Raw genomic sequence first — 20,012 nt, forward strand, 5'->3', positions numbered from 1 at the left:
CTTTAAGAACGGAAGTGGTAGTGGTAAGCATTTCACAATACATACATATATCAAATCATTGTTTTGTACACCTTAAATTAATACAATGTTATATGTCAATTATATCTCAATAAAACTGGGGAAGAAAAAAAATACAGAAGTGCTAGATGGAGAAAGAGAGAAGCAGTCAGACACAGCCCTTCCCCTGACACCGGTCTTCCCACTACAACAAGCCAGGGCTTGGGGAGAAGCAGCTCAACTTTAAATCACGATGGAGCTTTGACTTAGCGTTCTGACTACTGCGTGAACCTGCACTTGCACCCTCGAGTGACCGCAGAACTGATGTTATCCGAGACTGACCAGAAAAGTCACCAGGCCTGCCCACATCTTCATCCACAGGTAGAGGCAACTGCATTTAAAATAGCAGCAGTGGGTGGGGAAAAAAGGCATTTTAAGAGTCCAGCATGATCAAAGTGACGGTTACACAGTGAATGTTTTTCAACAAAAGTAGTGATTGTAAGTAAATTGGAAGGGTGAGAGAAAGGGAAACTTTCTTATGGGAAACTGAAGGACAGGAAGTTAAATCCTCATCTTCCATATCAGGAAATCAACGGACATTATCCCAAACCAAAAAGTTAAGAGACAGCAATATATTATTTAGAACAATGGAGCTAAATACTAAAGAAATGACTAAAAGAGCTGAAGGTGGCTTCCTCTGAGAGGAGGAAACAAAGACGGGGAGAGGAGTAGAACGGGAGACCACTATGACTCATGAAAAACTTTGTAGTACCATTTTCTTTTTATAACTATATATTTAAAGCATATTATTCTGATCATTTTTATTTTTAATTGAAAAAAAGCATCTTAAAGGATAGCGATAGGGTTGGGAGAAAATTCAGACTCCCCAGCTTATATCGGCACTGTGTGTTACAGAGGACCAATCTAAAATCCATGGGCCAAGTGAACTTCAACCGAAGTCCCACATTTATACCAAAATTAACTCAAAATGGATCATGGACTTAAATGCAAAATGTAAAAGTGTAAAACTTCTAGGAAAAAACATGGAGAAAGTCTTCAGGATCTATGGCTAGACAAAGAATTCCCAGATTTCACATCAAAAGCATGATCTTAAAAGGAAAAATTGGTAAATAGGACTTCACCAAAATTAAAAACTTTTGATCTGTCTAAAACCCTGTAAAGGGGCCGGCCCCGTGGCCAAGTGGGTAAGTTCATGTGCTCTGCTTCGGCGGCCCGGAGTTTTGCCGGTTTGGATCCTGAGCACAGACATGGCACCGCTCATCAGGCCACCTTGAGGTGGTGTCCCACATGCCACAACTAGAAGGACCCACAACTAAAATATACAACTATGTACTTGGGGGATCTGGGGAGAAAAAAAGCAGAAAAAAAAAAAAGATTGGTGACAGTTGTTAGCTCAGGTGCCAATCTTTAAAAAAAAAATTTAAAAATAAAAACTAAAACCCTGTTAAGAGAATAAAAAGAAGATACAGAGTGAAAGAAAGTATTTGCAAGCTGCATATATGTCAAAGGACTTGTATTCGGAATACATAAAGAACTCGAAAACTTCAACAGTAAATTGAGGGAAAAACTACTGAAACCCCACATGTAAAGAATTCTTATGAATCAATAAGACAAAGTAAATCACCCAAAGGAAAAATGAAAAAATTACATGAATAGGTAATTCATACATGAGAAGATACAAATGGCAATTTAAAATATAGAAAAAAATGTTCAATCTCACTAGTAATCACAAAAAGCAAGTCAGATTGGACGCCATTTTTACCCACAAATGCTCAGCAAAAACTGATCTCTAATGACACAGGTATGAGGAAAGCAGGCATTCCTCCATTCACGGTAGTGCAGCCATTTTCGAGGGTAATTTGGCAGTATCTATTATCACTGAAAATTTGCATCCACTCTAACTCAGCAGAAAGACTCGCCCATCAGCATATGGAGGCAGACAGGATATTCCTTTCAGCAAGTAACTGGAAATAGTCTTAATGTCCATTAATAGGGAAATAGGACACATAATAAAAAACTATGAAGCCATTAAAAATAGTAGGATCGATCCACATGCATGACACGGAAATAACTCCAAGAAATAGGGACACATTTACAAAAGCGAGCTGTGGAATCTAGTACGAGCTTGTACTTAAAAAACAGAAAATAGTCTAAAATTGTACGTATATGGTGTACATATGTATGCACAGAAATAGATATGTCTGTTCATATGAAATTGTTAACAGTGTTTCCGCCTAGAGGGGAGACTGGGATGGAGTACGGATCCCAGGAAATACAGCACGATTTATACTACTCGGATGTCGTTTTTCTCAGTGTGACTGTTTTATTCAAGAATATCTTTGTGTCAACTGTCTAATTAAAAAATAACAATGCGGCGCTTAAGACAGTGCCTAATATACAGCAGGTGCTCAACAAACGCTAATTCGAACTGTAAAAAAAAATTATTAAAATATTTTGAAAGAGTTAAAAATTTAAACGTAAAGGCTCACAGAGCTGCCTGGCTCTAGGGCCGAGGTTGAACACATTAGAAGGCAATAAGTAAACTGACAGAACTCTTCCTGGTGCTGGTTTTCAAAAATTGATATAAGTACCTGAAACCAGGGAGTGTGAAAAGGAGCGTTATTGGAGAAAAAGGGATTCACCAAACAACCAAAGAAAGAAATTCAGGGTCTCAGCGCATTCACTCGGAATACAGCAAGGCGCACTCAGGGGATGCTCCCAGAAATTCCTGACGGTTGGCACCCTCAGCACCCACAGAACAGTCATCTCACCTGTTGTCTTTGTTGAAGACGTGGCGGACACCCCATTGAGCTCACTAGGACTCCTCTTTATGGGCCGTGGCTTGTATTCTCGTTTAGGGAGATTGGAAGCAGCCGTTATTCTGTAACACACGTTTTCAGAGTCGTCAGCCATCCGATGAACGAAGCAAAGCCTCGAGACACACAATTACTCTGCCCCAGTGAGCCCGCCACCTTCGGGGGGCAGGTGGTGGTCATTGAAGGGGATGGTTTTCACACATTGACTCTTGGGTAGCCCAAAAGGAAAGATGTGATACCCCAAACGCAGTTTTTCAACTATCTATTTGAAAAGTGTTTGTCTCTCAAAAAGTCTCCGAGGCATCTAGCGAGTGCCAGGGATGTACCGGGCGCTCAACGATGTCAGCCGCCTTCTCTCTCTCTCCTCTTGTAGAAACAGGATCATTAACAAGCTTATGTGAGCTCTAGATGAACCACCTGCCTCCAGAAGTGGATGCTTCAGAGACTGGACACACCTTTGTCTTCCCTCTATAATTACAGCACTGATCTAAGCAAAAACCCCTCCAAATTTACTCATTATCATGATCCTGTGTAAAACAATGTTCTATTATCAAACCTGGTCAAAAGGGTAGTTTTTTTAACCCAATATTTTAATTAATAGGGTTACCGTACATACTGCATGCGACATCACTAATTTTCAGAAAAGCATAGAATAGATCTATTATTAAAGTTGAAGGAACTCAGCAATCTTTCTTTGATCGCTCAGAAGGTATTTTTGACTCTTTTAATACCTCTCAGAGTCAATATTATGAACATGGCCTGATAGTTAGACTGATGAAGTTAAAACACATCTTTTTCAAGATACTTAGATACTTTCTGAATATCATCTCACTCTTCTCCCCATCCCTCGATGGTGGGAGGAGGGCTAGGCCCTCACCACCCCCAGGTTGTAAATGGGGAACTAAACGCCCATCAATTCAGTAATGAAGCCAAGCTGGCTCTGGAGAGGCTGAACTCAAGGCGGGTGAGCGACTTTGTCTGGTTGCCCTAAACACGGGTCACAAAAAAGGGCTCTAGTGAAAAGAAAAAGGAGAGCTGCCAGCTCCCTTTTCCCAGTCATGTCCCACTGGCCAGAGCCACGTATTTATCATCTCAATACTACCCCACACCCAACCATGAAAGCCAGCTAAGGAAAATTCAAAACAGAACAGGGCGGTGGGAATGGGGGGGGACGGAGAGACAGACAGACAGACTGATTTCAAGTGATGTCAACTCTGCCACGCTGGGCTTGTAATGAGCGAGAAGGCTCTTACCGTATCTGTAGTTTGCTGTGCAGCTCCTGCAGGATCTCTGTGGACTGTTTGTGATAGTCTAACGCTGCTTCTATAAACGCGGCCAGCTGGCTGACTTGTTCTACCTGCAGCAGAAGTGGAAAATTACTCCACGGAGGCCAGAGCCTACATAACGTTCAGACAGAGGAGACCGGTAACAAAGACCTAGCTTTGCAAGGAAGCCCCGTGTCTGCCTCGGCTCTGGTCCATTTCATTTAATTTCATCTCGGCGCCCTGCGTAATGATCACACAGGTCATGATACAGAGCTATACGGGCTGTAAAGACGTGTTCAAGTTTATTCGTGATTATGACTTGTATTTAACTCAATAAAATGCCTGTTTTTCCAATTAGACGATATTCTCGGGAGATTTTTATGCTATAAAGTTCATGGATCTGAAAATGAAGAGATAAAGCTTTTCCAATTACAAGTGAAGCCAACATTTAGTAAATGAACTGCTTCCTTAGTGAAGTGTCTCTGTGGGCGCTTTGTAGCTAAGTCAAATCAAGAGACTAAGGAAATTAAGCCGCTCTCAGATAAGAAGGGAAGCTGGGGCAAAGACTTGCCGGCCCCCTATAAGCTTCTGTTGTTATCGGCACAAAAGCACGTCCCTGAAGGACACAGCTAGAAAGACTCTGGCATCGCTCCTTCCCATGAATCAAGACATTCATGAAACTCGTGACCAAATTACAATGGACGTGAAAAAATAAAAAAGCCTGGAAAACCCGGGGAAGCACGATTTGAGGAAGAGAAGTGTCCAGTAGGCCTGAGCTGACCCGCCTCCCCCCGTGTCTGAGTGGCTGCAACAGAAAAGAGGGCTTCATTAAGGCGATTTTGACAAGCCCCAGAGGCAGGACCACAGGATGGAGGCGATGGGGGCCCCCAGGATGAAGCCCATGACTCCAGATGCAGACAGACACAAATCAAACTCAAGTCCCCTTTTCCCCAAGCTTCCCCAAGACCCAAGCATCATTTCCTCACTTCATTTGCTAATCAGCTTTAGGCCACAATCTGCCTCGTTTATTCCCCCACACACACTCGCTGTGCAAAACCCACTGTGGACTCATTTGTCTTCAAAGATCCAAGCTGTTTCCATTTGTTGCTACAAGCCATTCTTTCGCTACCTATACCTTCATTTTCCTTACCCACTTAGACCATTTTAAGCATGGGTTCATCACGCGTTTAAGACATACATGGAATTCCACTCATGCCACACTGGGATCAGCATCTGAACAATGAAATCCCACTGTATTACGTTTCTTTACCACGCTCCGTGGCTGGAAAAGCACAAGCCAAGCTTTAAATTTCCAAAAAACCCAACAAAACAAAACAAAGACAGCCTGGTCCCTACAAAATCCCAAGGATTTCTTAAGTTTCGCCTCTTTGGCTTTTCCACATACTTTTAAACAAGCCCAGCGCCACGGCCTAACATGATCACGGTAGAACCCAGTCCAGAAAGGAATGTCTTCTTTAGAGCGCTAGAGCTGCCTGCTGGCTAAAACCCAGGCCACATCTCTCTGTGTTTAGTAAAGTCAATTTCCATTTTAATACTGACTTTGAAAAATGCTTGACATTTTATAATTTTTAAAGGAACAGTGACAGATAGCTAAAGGAATATTTCTGGAAACATACACGGGGTTGCAAGGGGTTGTGGGGAGATCACGAGCGATCCACTCTAAAGTGGCTAAAATACAAGATTATGTAACGGAGAGATGCATCTGTAATTATTCATTTGATGGCTGACTTCAGGAAGGAAATGGATCCCAGGACCCCTTAAAACCTAGGAGACAACAGCAGCTGCACAATGCATGTAAACAGTAGCAGCTCACTGCAACTACCGAAGAGGTGGCTACTAAGCTGTGGGGCTCTTGTTGACATTGAAGCCACGTGGCGCCAGACAACAGAGGCGTCCAGCTGTCCCAGCATGTCCTGGGCCATGAGCAGCGAGCTGTGTGCAGGTGGCCTCTACTTCCCAAACCACAACTAGATTAAACACCTGGACAGGCAAAGCCAAGGGAGCAGCAAACCCAGGCCTTGCAAGAGCCAAAACTTGCCCAGAAGGCAAAGCATTTCTTCCACCAGCCACATCACCCAAACTGGCAAATCCACCTGTTGAAGGAGGGAAGGTCACCTGGGATGAGAAGAAAGGCTTGATTCTACTTCTGGCTGAGCCCTGGGCTGCCACTTTGCTGGCGCCATCTTGAGAGGAAAGTGTGACCTTGCCCTATGGGCAGGTTCACAGGACCTACACAGAGGAACAGAATCACCAGAGAATTAACTCCCTCTCTGATGATAAAGTGCACTAGCAGGTTCAGATAGAGCCACGCAGCCCATAGGTCTGAAGTGAGATGCTCATACTGCAAACAGACTTCCCCACAGATGAGAGGCGAAGGGGGCCAGGCCATAAACAGGCAATGGGGGTGACAAATGGGTAGGGTGACAACTATGAAGCTACCTGGGAGATTCACAGAGCCATAAAACGAGGAGGAGCTTGTGGTAGACAGAAGATGGGTCCTAAAGATGTGCAAGTCCTATTTCTCCAAATCTGTGAAGATGTTACCTTAGATGGTAAAAGGGACTTTGCAGATGGGTTTCAGCTAAGGATCTTGTCATAGGAGATGACCTGGATGATCCAGGTGGGCCCGATATAATCAGAGGTTCTTTCAGAGGAAAGCAGAAGGGTTACAGTGGGAGAAGGAGATGTGTCAATGGAAGCAGAGTCAGAGTGAGGGAGATTGCAGATGCCTCGCTGCTGGCTCTGAAGATAGAGGAAAAGGCTGTGAGCCCAGGAAGGCAGGCAGCCTCTAGAAGCTAGAAAAGGCCAAGAAATGGATTCTTCCCTTACAGCCTACAGGAGAAATGCAGCCCCTGCCAAGACCTTGATTTTAGGACTTCTGACCTCCAGTCTGTAAGATAACAAACATACGTTGTTCTAAGCCACACCATTTGTGGCCCCCTGTTTACGGGGGATGGGAGTTGTTGCCTTGAGACTCAGGAACCAAACCAAACCAAACATGGGGATGATGAACCCATTGTGGCTGGGCCTGGGGGCTTCACTACTAATTCAGCCCTACACCATGGTTCCTTGCTCTCTTTCCAGGGGACAACATGATAACAGGGATGGACTCAATGTATCTCCCATGGCAGACCTCTCACACTGCACAACAGGCTGTGTGTCACCTGTGGGCGCATTCTAATTCCAAACTCTCTCTTTAGCTGCAAACCAGTGGATGATTACAAGCATATCAGGCTATCGGGAGTATCTTAGCCCTGGGGATGGAAGGCGAGGATAGATGTTCCCATACTATTGTGGACTAAGAGGACGAGAAGTTCCCAGGAGCTTTGGAAACCCCAGGGACACCTGAGTGGGATCTGAGCCTTTAGGGTAGCTGTGGACCAACTGCAAAGGATGTGGGCTGTACCCAAAGGAAGAGTGGCTCAAAGGACCACATATCACAGCAAGGGCCCTCTAAAATCAACTCTCTGCAGGATGGAGATGGAAACCGGGCTAGCCGAGAAAGGAGAAGGGCTGTGAGCCCACTCTACAGTCAGTTACCAAGGCACTGGTTAGTCGCCAGGTAAGTGGGCAGAGAGAGGCAGACTCTGAAGACCAGGTTGAAAAGAGAGGGAGGACGGTGATGGGCATGGGTAAGGCCTGGCCCAGATCCCTGGAATCCGCACTGGGCCAGGCATGCACGAATAAGGAAACGCACATCTTCTGGAACATCATGAGCCGTCCCCTTTCACAACTGACATGAGACATTCCCTGGAGGCCATCTTCAGTGTCAGGGGTGATAATCCAGGTGACTTCTTGCTCTATTCTATCAAAGACCTCCACTCTTTCTGGATTCCTCAGAGAAGCTAGAGGAAACTTTCTCATGGATCTTCAGTCTGGTCATGACAGACGCCTTTTCCAATAGGGCAAAGGCCTGTAATCAGAGTTTCTGAGAAAGTTTGAGTGTGGGAATTAAATTAATATTATTAAGTGTCAAATAATAACAACAACAACAACAACAACAAATAATAATAATAATCGTGGTGCAGAAGAGCTTTATGGTCAAATAAGTTTGAGAAACTGCCTAGTGTATCCTTTCTTAAGAATCTCTTAGAGATTAACTTTTCATATTATCATATAAAGACTCTGAAAAGTCTTGTGATAAAGAAAACCTCTTTGGTTTTGCTTAACCCAGGGTTTCCCAAACTTATTTGACCATAGAGACATTATTAATGCAACACACATGACATCCCATAGAATGAATTTTTGGAAACACCACTCTAAACGGATGGAAAGAACCCAGGAATGTGGAATCTAGTAATTCCACCTGTCCTGGGAGCCCAAAGACGGAGGAAGAATCCCCAGGCTGGGGGTTCGTACCAAGAGAGTGAGAGAGTTAGTGCAGGTGCCTGGCCTCCCCCAACTGACAAGAGCATCTTCTACATGATGGCTTTGACTCCTGCCCATGTCAAAGGCCTACATTCCACAACGTCGAGTTGTGAGGAAGAAACTCCTCTGCAAAGACAGAAGAGGAGAGTGTTAACAACCTATGGGTGATTTGCCATTCCCAAGAAATGGCAGTGGAGGCTGGGAACCAACCTGCTGAATTTCCTGCACCCCCACCTCAGAGCTAATTGTGGTGGGCACAGGGGCCCTTCTCTTAGGGGAGGGCTGCCCTGAGTGCTTCTGGCAGCCCCACCAGTCCCAGCCTGGCATGGCAGAAGAAATCAGCCACAGGCCCGCACCTCTGGGCTCCTGGGAAAGCTAGTGGACCAAAACACCTCCTGGCTTGCATCGTGTCTAGAACAATGAAGCTACTCAGCCAGCCTCGAGCCAGAAGTGAAGTGATGCTCAAGGTCTCCAATCCAGCTTTTACTGAAGACAACCAAGGACCACAGTGTGGGACCAAAAGGGTCTTCTCTTTGATTCTCCCATTGCCAACTCTGCCAAAATTAGATAAGAAAATAGATGCCACTGTTCCTTACGAATGTTGGAGCGAACAATTCAGGTCCCTTGCACCACCCCCTCCTTCTTTCCATACCCAGGGGGAGGAGTGCCCTATCTGACTGATGAGGTCAGGGGTCCTGACAACCAGGGTGTCTGGATCCTGCAATGAAAAGGCAATAGGGGTCTGGCTCTGGGGTCTGTATGCTTTAAGAAAGTGGGTTTGTGAAGTGGCCAAGAGATCATGCGTGCATTGGGCTTCCTGCTCTGCCACCTCACTCTTCCTGTGGTCTAGGTCTGGACTTCAGGCCTGGGGTTGGTGGCTGGAGTCCCACTGTGGCTCCAGGCCCAGGCTGCCCCTGCCCACATGGTTTTCCAGAGAGCCCTGTCCTCTGGGCAAGGGGCTAGATGTGACCCTCTTTTGGCTGCCCTTGCTGTTCTCAGTTAGGAGAATGCAGATGTGGGGACCGACGACCAATCACATCCCAGAAAACCCTACAAACCGCCTGTTGGCCAGAAAATCCTAGGAAGAGTTGCACAGTCTGCATCTGGAGACCCAAGAAAGACCAAGTCTGTCCTTTCCAGTCTCCTCCAATCAGGCAGGTCTTTGGCAAAGAAGCTTTCAGGCGTTACCTGGTGGAGCTTTTCTTGTGTCTTGGCCAGGGCTGTAGGACACGAGGGCTGGAGAAGACGCTCCCTGTTCCCTGGAGAGTAAGACTTTGGGGTTTGAATTGCTAGTGCCAGACAGGATGGGTAGGTGGCACCAGACACACCATCCCGATGGTCTCCCTTCATTCACACCACTCTGCTCGTTCACTCTCTCTTTGGAGTGAGCACCTCCAGGCCCTCCCTCCAGACCCTCTTCACTCCTCCTCCTGTGGATGAGATTGGAGGAGGTTCCTTAATCAGGAAGACAGGTTACTCTGCCTCAAAAACTGGCTCTGCAGGGCCAGGTGCCACAAGTGTCAGACTGTGTCTCGGGGGTGAGTCAGGTCGGTTCACACTGGAGCAGCTTCTATCAACTGAGGGCGCAAGGAGTAGAAAGTGTTCTCTGGACACGGGTAGGCTCATGTCACAAACCGCAACACAGCTGACCAGAAGGCCTCTACGTTGCCATTACAGGGTGTTCTCATCAGGTAAAAGGGCTGCGCCTTGATTCCAACCTGGCATCTGTGTCAGTTCCTCAATTAGTCAGAACCCAAAGAGTGACCAGCTATGACAGACACCCCTAAACCTCTAACCCACAATAGTATAAGCATTTCCCACTGTGTCTGGAGGAAGTGCCAGGGCCTCTGCTACCTACTATCCTGTCCCCTAAGGCCACATGCATGACAGAGTATTGTTCTCAAGAAGCAGCAGGTGCCTGTCCTCCAAGAGAGGCCAGGTCAGGTCAGAGCACTTTCCAATCCATAGGGCAAAGGCAGGGCCTGCAGACCCCCTGGGTCTAACTTGGGATTTAGACAGATCCCAGTTATCTTTAGTTCCAGGGTCAGTTCCTGGAAGAAAACCCAGCCGTCACCAGCCGTCTTGAAGCACAGTTCCTCATTCTGAGCTTCCCCATCACAAAAGGAAGCAGACATGGATACACGGGGCTGAGTGACAAAGGCTGGACATGAGGTTGGTGATCCAGAGGGAGCAAGAAGTCAGGGTCCTGCGGGCTGCAGGGCCACCGGGCCTGGCCTGGTCACTGAAGAAGGGCCAAGGACAGGGCTGAGGGTGCAATGTGTGCCCCTCCCCACCATGGGTCAGTGCTTTGTCTCTACCCCAACAGATCACACCTACTGTTTGTCTTCCAGCAGCAGGCAATTTCGGCATTCGCATGACCAGTCCAAGGGGTGAACTGGAGAAGAGTTTTAATACCCTGCCTCGTCAACAGGGCTGCCAGACCACCTGGATAGGGCCCAGGTACACTGACATGGAAAAGGACAAAGCAGTCCCCTTCTAGGTCTAACTGCTGTTGCCCCAAGAAGAGAACAAAGGCGGTCTCCTGGAGTTGACACAGTAACTTTATGAGTCTCCTCTGCTATAATCCTGGGCCTGGGAAAAGGTAAAAGCAGTGTGCCATGACGGAGCGGCCACCACCAGCACCCCCAGCCTCTCTGTCAAGGGGTGCTCAGCAAATGGTAGCTCATGTCACTGTCATCATCACCACCAACCTCTTCAGCACCACTGTCATCATTCTTGCAAGCATCGGCAGCCACATCGCACAGGGTGACAGCCGCTGCAACTCAAGCCAGCACCAGGAGAGGAGGGAAGAGAAAGAGAAGGAGCCAGGTTCCAAGGCAGCCTGCAGAGGCCATCACCGTCACCCGTTCATCATTTTGGTCCCCTCCCATCTCAGGGGCTGGTTTCCATGGGCAGATGGCAAAGAATTGGGCAGAAACACCAAGGCCATCCTGATACCAGCCAGAGCAGGGGGCGGTGGAGGTGTGGACCCAGGCCCCGGACTCAGGGAGCAGCCCAGCTCCCCAGAGCTGAAGAGGGGCAGCCACCCACCCCGGGACACCTTAGGAGAATCACTGGCACTCATGCCTCTGCAGGGACCGCAGGAGCCCTATGGGGCTCGAGTCAAGAACTAGCTCTTACTTCTGCCTGGAAGGGATGGGAGGGGGTTAACTCATTTGTGACGAGCGGAATACTGTCAACGAATAGACAAATGACTGAGGTTTATAAGGAAGGGCTCGTTTCTGACTTTTGACTGATACCGAGGGGAAAATTGAGGTTTTTCTGGGTCAACTGCCAAGGCCAGAGCAACTGAGACAAGCCTCCTGATGGAGTACTTTGTAAAAACCCATCATCACAGCCCATGAATGAAGGTAGCACGTCGGACACACAAGATTCAACCTTAGGGCCGTGGGGCTGGCTGGGCACCGCTCGCTACAGCCGGATAAGGGAGACAGGCATCAGACACACGTCATCCTTCAAAAACAAGTTCTAAATACTTCAAAAAATTAAAAACGGCAATCTTAGACAAAACAACACCAAAGTGCCCATTACTTGGGGACAATTTCAAGAGGAGATTTATATTTTTAAGGGAAAACAAGAAAAACAGAGCACATTGTTACACCTCTTCCCATTTCCTGTAAAAATGTAAAAAACCTGATAAACTATTTAAAAGGAGAAACAGAACAGAGCGTACTTTTCAGCATGCAAGTTTAATGGACGTGGGTATTTTCAAATGGGTTTCTCCGGGATGAATGTCTTGTCAACAATGGACACAATTCCCCCCCATGTCACTGTGGCAGACAAAAGATCTTCAGCACGTTTTGTGTGACCTGACTCAAAAGAAGCAAGACCTCAATGTACCTTTGAAAAAACTATTATAAGTAGAACATGGTTTTGCAGATAAATAAATGCCCCAATCTGTCTTCACAGGTTTGGAAGTTCAACAGACAGGTCCAAAGCAAATGCTGGGCTGACACGGCTCATGGCATCCCCGAGGCCGGGCTCGGGGCAGGGACTCCGGAGGGAGGAAGGTGGCGATGCTCTTCCAGCCAGGCACAAATGCCAAAGGACTCTTCGTTACCACGGCAAAGAAGGCAGCCTTTGGCCGCCATGCTGCCGAGCTGGGGCTCCCATCCCCTTTCGTTCTATTTAGTCAGATTTCACAAGGACAACCAAAATAAAAGCTGGTGGCAAGAATGACAGTGTAATAGAATATTAGCATTTTGGGGGGATGCGTCTCAAGACCTCCACACTCCTCGAGTTCACAAGCACCGCCACAGTACAGCTGAAAAAGCTAGGTCCCGCCCTTACATCCTGAATGTTCACTATGACAGGTGAAGGCCTCAGAGGGCTGGGTCATGAGGGAGGGCCCCCTCAAACGCCCGCCTCACGGACAGCTGTTCACAGTCTTAGGAAAACTGCAAAGTGCCACGGGACACGCGTTTTCCATCCTCCTGCAAAACCGCAAATGCCACGGCCTCAACACAAATTGCCGGTCCACAGTGAGACGTCCCCTCCCTGCGCCGGCTGGAGCACACCTCTGAAGCAACCCCGGGGTACACAGGACTTCCCCGGATGTGGGGTTTGGATTGGGACTTGATGAAGCTACCTGTGAGGCAGGAGATAATGGTTACGGAAAATTCTGGAAACCTCTGTAACAAGTCAGTGTGCGGAGCTTGTCAACATGCGGATCCTAGTCACACAGGCAATGTTTTCATTCACATTAAAGTCTCCTGTTTGGTTTAAATACTTACATCATTTTCTAAAAAATTAAACATGCTTCTTTCAGCCAACTCCTTTGACTCTTCAAATTTTTCTACCGCTTGTCTGACTTCTTCGTCTGGTATCTTACCTACTCGCTTCTTTTTATAATCGTAATCCAGGCGGCGGCCTTCCAGCTTCTTGAGGTGGTGCTGAAAGAGACAAGGGGGTCCCTCAGAGAAATGTCCCCCTCAAACGCGGCACCAAGATCTTTGCGATTTCGAGGAAGATAGGCATTGCTTTCTGTCGGCCTCAATTCTAGGGGCAGGAACCCACCTTACATTTCTATTGTGCACACTTGGCAACGTTTGGACCCTTTGCTGAAGGTCCTCAGGGAACACTGGTGGAATGAACGAATGGATGGATGGATGACAGAATGAATGAGCGTCTACGGGGAGCATAAGGTCCCAGGATCGGTACTCAGATTCTATTTTCCAAACTTCCTTATAGAACCCCTCACTTCGGCTCTACTGATGTCCAGATAATTTCCAACCAAATTAGCTATACCAAAAATAGGGACATTTCTTTTGGCACTACTGTCAATGCCACACTAAGAAGCAGAGTATAAAAACGCAGATTTCTAGTGCCCCCTAAAATACGTATTCATCTTCCATAAGGTTCCCAAACAACTACATTGAATAAGTTGAAAAAATGCCATGAATGAATGTGATACACACAGAGGACAGATATTCACAGGCAACCTGTCAAATGGTGGAATTTCTTTTAAAAATATAGAATCGCTTTAAAATATACAGCAAGTATAAATATTAGAGCTGTCCATGCATGGAATGGGCTGTCACGTGTGGTAGTAATCCCCTTCACAGTTTGTGTTCAAGCAGAGAGATCCCATGTCAGAAATACGGTAGAGGAGACAACTGTCCAGGGCAAGGGAGGGGCCCCTAAGAGTTTATGACTGTAACCCTTGAAAACAGATATTTGATATAGAAAATACATATGAAAGCAGATCGTCCCGCTGAAGTATGTGGGTAGCTTCACCATCATGCTAGCGGGAAGCAGTGGTTCTGCCTTCCATAAGGAGTAGGTGCAAAGGGCATATGGAAGAGAAAGTCAGAAGCATCTCTCTTACATGCTCTGTGACTCTGCGCAAGTCTCTAAACCCCTCTGTGCGGTTGTAAAATGGGGACCAGAATGTCTAGCCTGGCTGCTTATGGGTGAAGAAATGCTCGCAAGAGCCCTCCAAATCCGCAAGACCCTTCACAGGTCTAAGTCAGCTGTGCGTTAAAGGAACAGGCTCCCTGCTCCTGATGTCCGAGGTACACAGAGCATCGCTGACAGTGAAGTCTTCTGAATGTCAGACTCCTAACGCTTGATCATTACAGTCGTGTGTTGCTTAACGACAGGGATGTATTCTGACAAATGTCGCTAGGCAGTTTCGTCGTTGTGCAAACATCACAGAGTGCACTTACACAAACCTGCATGGTACAGTACTGATCTTACGGGACCACCATCACATATGTGGTCCATTGTTGACTGAAACATCATATGGGGCACATGATGTATATGGTTTAAGTTTAGATTTACAAGTTTCTATATCAAATGGCAGCTGAATAACAAGAGATGTCACTTAGAAAGTTATTTTGTCGCATAGGGAATTGCAACCTTTAAGTATACATGTATTTTGCACATTTCTCCAGCTCACAGCTCAGGATCCACAATCGTGTCCTTGGCTACCCCACCGAGGCAGGTCAAGTAGAAAAGCGATGTCCTCCAGGGGACTTTTTGTATGGCTTTCTTCAGGGACAACAGTCCAAGAAGAAATATGTCTATTATGTAATTTAGCAAAGGAGGTACGTGGTTTAAGGCTCTGCATTTGGGGAAGATGTTTTGGTATCTGCACAACCCAGAATGTCACTTCTTCTCTAGATTCATCCTCCCGATCGTAATTTGTGAGCACAAACCACGTGCCAGGCATCATGGCTACAAAAGTGAACAAGGCACAGTTCCTTCTCCCGAGGCACTTACTGCTCAGCCACAGAAAAGGAGAAGCCACGATGCTCACAGCACAGGGCAGCAGAGAAGCGCACCTGACTAGTCGGGGAGAGAACAGGAGCTTCCCAAAGGAAAGAGCTTCTAAGCTGAGAGCGGAGAGTGAGATGACTTCGCCAGGAGAGGGAGGGACAGGAGAAAGACAACGAACAGAGAGACAGCACAAAGCAACACATCCCCTGGGGAACACAAGTAATTCAGCGAGGCTGGGCACAGGGGTCCCCGTGGGGAAAGGCTGAGCCATCTGGCATGGAGGGAAGGAGGGGGCGGGAATTAAGGACTTTACTATTGGATTTTTTTTTTTGAAGAAGAAGAAGATTAGCTCTGAGCTAACATCTGCTGCCAATCCTCCCCTTTTTGCTGAGGAAGACTGGCTCTGAGCTAACATCCGTGCCCATCTTCCTCTACTTTATATGTGGGATGCCTACCACAGCATGGCTTGACAAGCAGTGCCATGTCCACACCCGGGATCCGAACGGGGAACCCTGGGCCGCTGAAGTGGAAGGTGCAAACTTAACCGCTGCGCCACCGGGCCGGCCTCGGATCTTTATTCCAATGTCGGTGGGCAGCTACTAAGGGTCTGTATCTTAGGCAGATTGCTCTGGCTGTGGAGTGGACAACAGACTGGAGGGGGCAAGACGGGAAGCCAGAGTCAAGGGCTGCTGTGTCAATGTGTTTAAATTTTAACAGGAAGAAGCCAGTAGATAGAAAGGGAAGAATGAAGATACAGAAGAGAGGATGGCGGCCGTGGCAAAGGCCCTGAGGAGGTGACGGGGGATGGACCCTGGGGCCCAGCAGAGGACTGGCCTGAGGGGGTAGCAGGAACAAAGCTTTCCCGGAGATGGAAGGGAAAGAGGGCGACATGAGTGAGGGGGCCCAGAAGGTTGGTGGGGGGGCAGGATGTTCAGGCATTCCTGAATGGTGGGTTTCATTTGTAATTCAACCTTTCTGAATTCCCCTTCATACCCTCTGTTTCAGTGTAAACCCTAAATGCCTATATAGGCATCCAGGACTTCCCATCGGGAGGTCTGGAATAGGGCCCAAGAATCTGCATTTCTACCATATGATGCTGACACTGCTGGTCCAGGGACCACACTTCAAGAATCACTGTGTCAAAAAAAAAAAAAAAAAAAAAAGAATCACTGTGTCTGAAGAAAGGGAAAGGAGACCCCAAGGTTCTGACTACTCCCAAGCTGCCCGGCTGCAGGGAGATCACTCCTGAAGGCACCCGGAGCGGGGGGTCTCCTGCGCAGCTCCATGAGAGCTGCCCAAAGCAGGTCTGAATGCAGGCCGTCCCTCCAGAGTAGCCGTCCCCAGCCAAGCAGAAGTCTCGAAGCAGTTTTTGCACATCCACTAAAACAGCACCAAGCAAGCGGCATGTGACCACCTCCAGGGCCCTGAAAGCTCCCACGGTGCTCTGGAAGGCCACTTTTAACGGTTTTCCAAACATGAAACGTTGATTCCTAGATACTCATTGCTTTGAGAAGGAATGGAAAATAATGACCACTAGTGCAACGTACCAAAAGATGCAACGAATACGGTACGATTTTGATGATCAAAAACCCACTACAAAGTCGTGGCATCACTTTGTTATGTGAGAAATGGCTGTGGACATGTGCATCTTTAGTTTGGCTTCTAGCGGGCTTCAATAACATGCAGAATAAAAGGTTAATTGATCCCGGTATTCTCTCCCAGGGAGCCAGATAAACATAACTGAGTTATTTGGCTGTCCACAAGGAGATGATGCTTTCACTGAGTCCCTACAGAAACGTCCTAATGATTTTAAATAGAAACATTTTAAGTATCAACAGGTAGATTTATAGCCTAGCAAACTTACCCCAATCTCTTTTAAATCTTTGTCTTGTAGCAACTGAAGTGGATCAATAAACGTTTGCTTTACGTTAATATCCAGAGAGTCCTTCACCTCAGCCATTAGCTTCATGGATTCACCAACTTCTATCAGTGCACTGCCTTGAATAGAAAATACAAATAAAAAAAGAGCACTCCAGGTTAACAGTGATATTTATCGAATTCTTTCCCGAAAGTTTGCAGACGATCGATGGTGTGTAACCCAGGTCCTTGCTCTGGGACCTTTGAATCTTGACTCATAAAAAAAAGAAAAAGAAAAAGAAAAAGAGAGAAAGTCTTTCTGTTTTCCCCATCTTCCTCTCTACCGTCTGCGCTTTCCAACCACACAAAAGAAAATTCCGTGGCTGGCAGACCGAGGCACTTACCACATTGGCCACTAGATGGGGGTAAAGCTCCGTTTTTTAAAGGAAGCTTTTGCGACCTGGCACCAAGGGTTCCTTAGAAGCTCAAAAACAAAATCCCTCTTTGTAAACAATAAAAGGATTCGTTCATCAGGGGCTAAGTACTAACCAATAAAGATTACAATAGAAATAAATGAACAAAACCTCATCTCAGTTTCCAGCAGCCAGATCTCCTTGAGGCCGCTGCTGGTATTCTTGAGATGGCCCTAAGACTCCCTATCCTTTCTGATGTCAGAGAAAGCCTGGCAGTGTCACGCAGGGGACAGCCTCTCAGCAAGGAGGGCGGGGTCTGCCCTTGCAAAGAGGCCCCAGCCGGCCATGCTGGGTGTGTGCAGCCACGGGCGGCTTCTGCTGCATCACGCCTTGGCATCTTGGCACAAGCTAATCCATCACCATTTGCAAGCGGGGTCCCGGTAGCTGTGCACAGGGAGGGCTGTGGGTTCCCTCAACACCATCTCCGGAAAGGGCTGCACTAGCCTGAACTAGTTTTCCTGTATTTGGGGTTTTCCAAATTGATTGCGTAAAAACGTAGAGCTTGGGGGTCTCTCAAGTCCCGGGCTTGAAGGCCTGAGTGTCCCACCCAAGAATCTGCCTTTCCAACAAACTCTGACCTTCAAGCTATTTCACCTACCAGTCTCAAGGGCATGCATGCTTCCTTCGCCTGCAAAACAGGGATTGCTACCTCGTCTCACCTCATCTTTTTTTTTTAAGAAATAAGCTAGTTAGGGTATGTTATAGGACCTTGCAAAATACAAGTGGAAACAATTACTGTAAAGTACAGCTGGCCCCATGGGACTCCATCTATTTTGGCCCCTGGCAGCTTCATTCCTCCTAGAAGGCTGCTTCCTTAACTAACTCCCCAGAATCTGGTTATAAATCATTCTGAGATGGAGATGAGGCGTCCTTTCCCAGCCTGGGGACTCTTTCCTGCCCAAATGGCCAGAAATGGAGGGTGTTACTTCCGATCCCACCACTCACCCTGCCACCAGTGCCCGCGCCCCAGAATGTAGGTTAATTTAGCTTTGATGGAAACATTTCCAAATACGTTTCTTTGAACACGCCAAAGATGGCATTCTGAATAGCGGCTGTCACCGCCATGGATTTGACATTTGCTCTCCTTGCCCAAGATCAGTGCTTCCAATTCCATGAGGATGTGGGGCTCAGCCTCACCCACTGAGGTCTCTGCACTTTAGGGAGGTTCCACCATGTGGCCCCAGCCTCTTCCTCGGGACAGCAAGTGATGCACAGGTTCTGATGCCCTCCTGACACCAGCTCTCTTCCTTAACACGAGGTCCCTTAAGTCTCTGGGCACCTAGGAAGCTACTGTATTGTCAGCCCATCAAAGCCCCCTGCACAGACACGTGGCCAGGTGCACTGCAGGACTGTCCTGGGAGGTCAGGGCCTGCCTGGCAGTTTCACCTGTTCCCTCACCTGGCCTGCCTTCAGGATAAGGAACAGGCCATCTTGTCCCCATTCGTTTATTCTATTCCGTGGAATAAAATAAAACTCCCATTAGGCTGCTCTGAAGGGTACTGTTATCCTCTGTGACTAATGAATGTTTTAACATCTTGGATTTTTCTTTTTAAGTTTTCAAAAGATTCCTCCCCTCCCCAATTTCCTTAATGAATCCCTATGGCCGAATAACTGAATTCTCAGTTTCCACATCCTGCGTTGTTACCACTACATGAACAGCAAACAAGCCAAATTCTTCCAGAAGACTTAACATTCAATTCCCTGCCAATTTGATTTATTAATTTAAAGTAATCTCTATCAAAATTTAATGAGTTTTTTGGTTTTTAGTAGAGGGTTCTTAAAATGACTCTAAGTTTCACCCAGAAAAATAAAACAGGTGAGTATATCCATGAAATTTTTATAGTATCTAGGGGAAATTTTAGTTAAATATATGAAAATATATTTTTAAATGACAATACTTGAAACATGACACTTGATCAAAACAGGGTACAGATAGAGAAAACAGAAGAGAAAGACCAGATACAAACTTGAAATATAAATTACTACAACAAAAAGGTTACCTCTGATCGGCAGAGAAAGGATGAACTTTTCAATAACGAGTTAGGACAACTAGCTGTTTACTTGTGAGAAAACAAAATTAGAACCCTATTGCACAATACTCATCTATTAAACTCAGGAGCTTGGAAATTTAAAGGTAAGAAAAGAAAACGAATCGAGAGAAAGTATAAATAAACATGTACACAGTTAGTGGGGGTCGGTGGGGTGGTGGGGTGGAACTTTTCTAAACACGATGCCAAAGGAAGGAAGGACGACCAAACGGCCTCATTACTTAAAAAGCAAAAATGTTTCTCCATTACGATGACCTCCTTCTTCAAGGTCGGAAAGTAAATGCCCACATGGGGCAAAATTTCAATATAGAAGGCAGCCAGAGAGCAACTATCTTGACCGTTAAAAGAGCTCATAAAGTAAGGAGCTCACGACATAGCCAGTAAGGAAAAAAATGGAGACCTTAA

The 20,012-nt window shown here is 46.7% G+C and overlaps 1 protein-coding gene across 6 annotated transcripts in view; it reads right to left on the reverse strand.

The window, feature by feature from the left end:
• Positions 1-20,012, reverse strand: part of SH3GL3 (SH3 domain containing GRB2 like 3, endophilin A3) — a 130,710-nt gene that overhangs the window by 21,607 nt on the left and 89,091 nt on the right. For 5 of the 6 annotated variants that reach the window (XR_546744.2, XR_011525385.1, XM_008531516.2 and 2 more), the window contains exons 5-8: positions 17,094-17,227; positions 13,243-13,401; positions 4,088-4,191; positions 2,790-2,899 (exon numbers count right to left, since the gene is read on the reverse strand). Coding sequence is in view for 4 of the 6 variants with exons in the window: in XM_008531516.2 (XP_008529738.1) it covers positions 2,790-2,899; positions 4,088-4,191; positions 13,243-13,401; positions 17,094-17,227 (507 nt within the window). In the remaining 2 variants the exon portion in view is untranslated. Of the gene's footprint in view, positions 1-2,789; positions 2,900-4,087; positions 4,192-12,179; positions 13,098-13,242; positions 13,402-17,093; positions 17,228-20,012 lie in introns of those variants that run through there. The other variant, XM_070570056.1, reaches the window with a different exon arrangement.

The sequence above is a fragment of the Equus przewalskii genome, chromosome 1, assembly GCF_037783145.1.
Source record: "Equus przewalskii isolate Varuska chromosome 1, EquPr2, whole genome shotgun sequence".
NCBI classification, from domain to species: Eukaryota; Metazoa; Chordata; class Mammalia; order Perissodactyla; family Equidae; genus Equus; species Equus przewalskii.